This window comes from Triticum urartu, chromosome 6A, assembly GCF_056163025.1.
Source record: "Triticum urartu cultivar PI428250 chromosome 6A, HENAU_Tu73, whole genome shotgun sequence".
Classification (NCBI taxonomy): domain Eukaryota; kingdom Viridiplantae; phylum Streptophyta; class Magnoliopsida; order Poales; family Poaceae; genus Triticum; species Triticum urartu.
The window spans coordinates 135,937,295-135,942,633 of record NC_141878.1 but is presented as its reverse complement, the minus strand read 5'-3'; the positions used below and the strand labels follow the sequence as shown (position 1 = coordinate 135,942,633).

Genomic DNA, 5,339 nt, shown 5'->3' with positions numbered 1-5,339 from the left:
AAAAAAAAACCATTTTTCCATTTTTTGAGATACTTGGTCGGGCCTCTCGCAGAAGTAAATCTATGTCTCTCACAGAAACAAAAGAAAAAAGAAAACCCATTTTTTCGTGTAAATGTATTTTTTCTAAAAGAAATTGTCCAAAAGCTTAGAAAGACTGATGAAAAAAGAAAAAACTGAAAAAAAAACTATCTAAAAGGATAAAAAACACATGCGGAAAAATTTAAAATCAAAAATCAAAGGAAGTACTAAGAGCATGACACGTGACGGCGACTAAGAGCCCGCCAAATGGGGCGCTCTGAGCCCACCCGAGGTGACCCTTTCGGGGCTCTCGAAACTAGTAAGCTCCCAAAAAAACAGCTCATAGAACAGCCCCATTAAAAAACACAGTACAAATCTCATAGCAGAATCAACGGCCTCAATCGAGTGACCCAAAATTTAAAATCCAGGCAACTTAGAAAAATATAGAACAGAAGTGGTGTATATTACTATCTCTGTTTTTACGAACAGAGGGTGCATGTCCTATACAAGCTGCGAGGCAGAGTACCTGCATACCCTGGCCTCTGAAAACACAAGCCCCGTTCCGCAGTAGTACCCTTGCCCCGGGCTGCAGTGTCTGTCCTCAGAGCAGACGCATCGCCCGTCCAGCGCGCACCCATCGTCCTTACTGAGCTCCTTGCCGCCGACGACGTCTTCGGACCACGGGCTGTCGAACAGTCCCCGCGGGTCCAGCTGCCGCTTGGCCGCGGCGAACCTGGCCCATCCCGGGTACTTCCCCTGCACGCCCCGGAAGGCCACCATCCTGTTCTTGGCCCAGTGCGGGCGCGCCCCGTGCTTGACGAACGCCAGCTGCTCCACCTCCTCCCACACGTCCTGGCTCAGCCGCGCCGCCGACGGGTCCGCCGCGCGGTAGTAGTTGAAGTCCACCACCACGGAGTCCTCCGGCTGGCCCAGCCACGCCTCCGACCTCCGCACGAACCGGACCAGCAGGCCATTGTAGACGTCCACGCCGCACATGCCGTCCGGGTTGAGGTCGCGCAGCTTCTTCACGTCGAGGACGAAGGACCGGAACCGCGCCGGCGAGAAGATGGCCGTGCTCTCGTAGAAGAAGAGCCCCTTGAACCTGGGGTCCCACGCGCACGCCGTGAGCGGGCTGGAGGCCGGCGGGCGCGCGCAGGAGCCCGACGTCTGCATCTTGCCCTGGAACCCCACGACGGGGTAGCCGATGAACGGCTGCCCGTCCTTTCGGCGCAGCCCGTTGCCGATCAGCCGCTTCGCCGCGATCTCCGCCGTGGCCATTGCGCACTTGCCCTTGACGTTCCTCGACCCCTCCAGCGCGGTCTCCAGCGCCCTGACCCCCTGGGAGACCGCGATGAGCGTGGAGCGGAAGCCGATGAAGTCGTTGACCCCGTCGCCGGTGGCGTTGAGCGGCGCGCGGTCGTCGAGCCTGTACACGGCCTGGTGCTGGGACGGGTACCAGGCGATGTCGGCGAACTCGTGGCGCGCGGCGTGGTTCGCGAAGTCGTCCTGGAAGGTGGAGTCGTCCCTGTAGTCGTAGGTCACGCTTCTCTTGAACCTCGGCTCCAGCGCCAGAGTGACCTGCAGTTGCGTACCAACAGTATATATATCTTCCATGCATCAGTTGGGAGTTGGACATGATGAAACATGAGTAAAATAAAACTTGCATCTGAACATGTGATATCTTCAGAATGACAATGCGTGCAAGCATGCATTTTTCCTGTCTTTTCAGAGTTGTCGTGTCACAATAAGGGCATGTGCAGGATATGAGCACAATTTTATACCAAAAAGTAATACCCATATACTGCCCGTTAATCCGTGAGTAGGGCACGGGTATAGCTTTGTACTCATGAATATACCCATACCCTATTCGTTTATACTGACATGTTACATATTTGTCGGATGCTATTTCGTGAAGTGTATTGCGAGCTTTTGACCTATGTTAAAGTTGTCATCAATTATCAATTTCAATTGAGATAATTGTTTTGTACTCATCTATCTGTTATTGCGTTGAGATAAATGTTTTTTTGTCAAATGAGCTATGGATGAATGTAAAATTGTGAATAACTTGTGTAGTGTTTGATCTACCAATGGGTATGGGTACCCGTCGGGTATGGATACGGGCCTCATACCTATCCATTGCCATCCTTATGTCACGTTGTTTTTCTGCTGAATTTTTTTGCACTGCATTCATAGCGACAGCAAAGCATTTGCCACTCAACATTTCGGCGGCAATAGGCAACGGTGTATTAACAACATGTACTACCTGTCTCTCTCGGATTAGGATCTAGATCTGGTGATGTTTCATGCTTCATCTAGTCAAGAAAGCATTAGTGGTTGGCCGCACTCAATTGCTAATCGAAGAGTTAGTAGGGCCTTCCAGGGCCACTTGGACTAGTATGCGTTACACAGGTCATTCCAACTCTAACAGGACCAAAATACCAAAATTGTAATCAAAGAATCCATATTGTTTTCTGAGAAGAAACAGTATGCTTGAGTTGATTTATTATGTTACATCTTTCATATTCTAACTCTCTTCTGACATTTTGTTTACAGGATTTGCCCCCATTTAAGAGATTTTTCATCCGTTTTAACACACTTAACAAGACATATGCCACATATTAGATCTGTTTTTGTCTTCTGTCATTGTGTATCTATGCCAGTACATCATATATGTTTCTAAGTACCAAAAGCTCAGAATCAGAGTTTTCAGCTAAAACATGGCAGCACATCAATGAGATTTTTCCTTGTCTTACTAGCAGTACGAAATAGAACGCCAGAGTACAGATCGTACTACATGCAAAATTTAACCGACAGGCTAGTACAACAGAATGTAGTCCCTGCAGGAAGTCTGAACTACAGAACGGCGCACGCTCGACAATCCTTCTTGGTCCTTTTCTGAACTCCACATCTAGGGCAGAGTACAGTGGTGATCAGTAGTTCAGTACTAACCTTGGAGATGACCCCTAGAAGGCCAAGCGAGACGAGCGCGGCGGGGAAGAGCGCGTCACCTTTGGCGAGCGGCACCACCCTGGCCCACCCGTCGGCCGCTCCGGCGGGCACGACGAGGCTGAGCCGCACGACATGATCGTGCAGGGCGCCGCCCCGGCCCCACCACGAGCTGCCGTGGGACCCCGTGCTCACGGCCCCGCCGACGCTCACCCCCTCCCAGTAGGGCGACGCCGGCAGGCTCAGCCCGCTCGCCTCCGCCGCGTCGATCACGGCCCGCAGCGGGGCGCCGGCGTCCGCGGTCACCGTCCGCGCCGCCGCGTCCACCTCCACGCCGGCGTACCTGGTCGTGCTGATCAGCAGAGACGCCGCGCTGCCGTTCCCGCCGCCGCCGGGGCAGGCCAGCTTCGGGATGGTGTGCGCGAAGCCGCTGACGGCCTTGACCCGCATGCCGCCCGCGCTGGCGCGCGCCACGGCCGCGACCACGTCCCGCTCGGACGCCGGGTAAGCGACGGCCGCCACGGGGCAGTCCGCGCGGTCGCTCGACCACGCGCCGTACGCGTTCGAGAGCACGCAGCCCGCGTCGCCGTCGCCGTCGCTGCCGCAGCGCACCGGCGGGCGGGGCGGGACGGAGAGGGCGGCGGGGGCCAGCGAGCAGAGCACGAGTAGGAGAAAAGCGGACATCATTGTGCGTGCGAGTGCGCGTTGCCTTGGCTAGCTGTGGTGTGTAGCTCGGCTCTGCTTTTGCTTTCCTCGTGTTGAGGCTGCTCCGTCAAGCAATGCGTGTTTGGCTGGAAAGGTTCGCCAGGCTTGCCTTAAGGATTCGTGGTGCGTCGGCTTAAGTTTCTCCTTGTTCGAGCATTTTGTGTGTAGCTTTTCGGACCGCGTTTGATCAGCAGACACGTCGAGTTTAAAATGTTATTACTCCCTTTATGCTCCAGTATACAGAGACCTTCTATTGGACCGTCGGTCGGCCATTGTTCCTGTAATTTATGATATGAACGAGACACATATTATCATGTAAAAAAATCCAATTTATACTTTGCAATTTGTTATGGCCTTCGCTCCCTTTCAAAATGGAGGGGTTATAGCCTTTCTAAGGCGAGCTTTTAAAAAATGGTTGAAATCCATGCAAGCCATCATTTTTGTGTGATTCAATGGCTAGCCTTACTATTACCTCTTGTGAGGTACTAATATATACAGTATATGTTAACCTATCAAAAAAAAAGGTAATATACTCTATATGTTAAAATTCCCGCAAAAAAGTAAAATGTGTTTTTTATCAAAAAAAGTAGAATAACTTAATGATTGTGCAGGGCTATTAGGGATTTATTTACGTCTACAAATTAGGAAAGAGATTTCTTTTGCGGGTAACTATGAAGAGATTACAGCGCACTTAAATATTGAAGGTAAATAAGGAAAGAATAAAATGCTATTTAATGTTATATACTACTAATCAATCTTCGAATATTTACCTTTTTTATGAGACAATTCGAATATTTACCTTCCATTTTACATTCTAACACCACGGAGCAACGTGTAGTATTTTTTTAAGATGATATGTCGGCTCAGTTTTTTGGAGGTACTCATAGGGATAAGGTGTGCGTATGTGTTCATAGGGATGAGTGTATGCGAACCAACCCGTGGTTGGATGGTTAGAGGGACTGTGGTATCCCCAGCCCACCAAGGTTCAAATCTTGGTGCTCGTATTTATTTCTGGATTTATTTCAGGATTTCCGGCGATGCGCATTCAGTGGGAGGAGACGTTTCCGTCGACGACGAGGCGCCTACGGTGACTTCGTAAATCTCAAGATAATATGTCGGCTCAGTCTTTCGAAGGTGCTCATAGGAATAGGGCGTGCGTGTGTGCGTTCATAGGGGTGAGTGTATGCGCGTGTATATGAACGCTTGTGGCTGTACTGATATTCAAAAAAATAAAAGGAATGAGCGTATGCGCATCTTACATTTTTAAGAAGTTGCTCCCCATTATTACTAATTCTTTCAACATGCACACTGTCTACATCAGTTTTATGCCACGTCAGCTTTTAGCACTAAATTTCTCTCACTTCTTCTGCTGCCACATCACAACCGATCCTGCGGTTATCGCCCGCACGGTTTTCATGCTGTGTCCTTCTCACTTTTTTTTTGGAGAAAATCTCGCCACTTTATTGATTCACGATAATGTTCATAGGTACAAGCCTTGGGTTATGTGGAGAACCCAACCAAATATGTCTACCTATGGCTAAATTACAAGCAAATTTGGCAAGATTGTGAGCTTTAAAATTGTGATTCCTACGCTCATGGAAAAAAGAGCACTGATTAAAACTATCTCTACGGCTCATAATTTCATGGACTATGGCTGAGTGATGACCTCC

The 5,339-nt window shown here is 49.9% G+C and overlaps 1 protein-coding gene across 1 annotated transcript; it reads right to left on the bottom strand.

The window, feature by feature from the left end:
• Positions 1-374: 374 nt before the first annotated feature.
• GULLO3 (D-arabinono-1,4-lactone oxidase family protein) lies at positions 375-3,789 on the bottom strand. Its single transcript, XM_048681790.2, has 2 exons — positions 2,968-3,789; positions 375-1,596 (listed from the first exon to the last, which is right to left on the bottom strand). The coding sequence occupies exons 1-2, from the start codon at positions 3,649-3,651 to the stop codon at positions 520-522; spliced, it is 1,761 nt and encodes a 586-aa protein (XP_048537747.1). The 5' UTR covers positions 3,652-3,789; the 3' UTR covers positions 375-519.
• Positions 3,790-5,339: the final 1,550 nt, after the last annotated feature.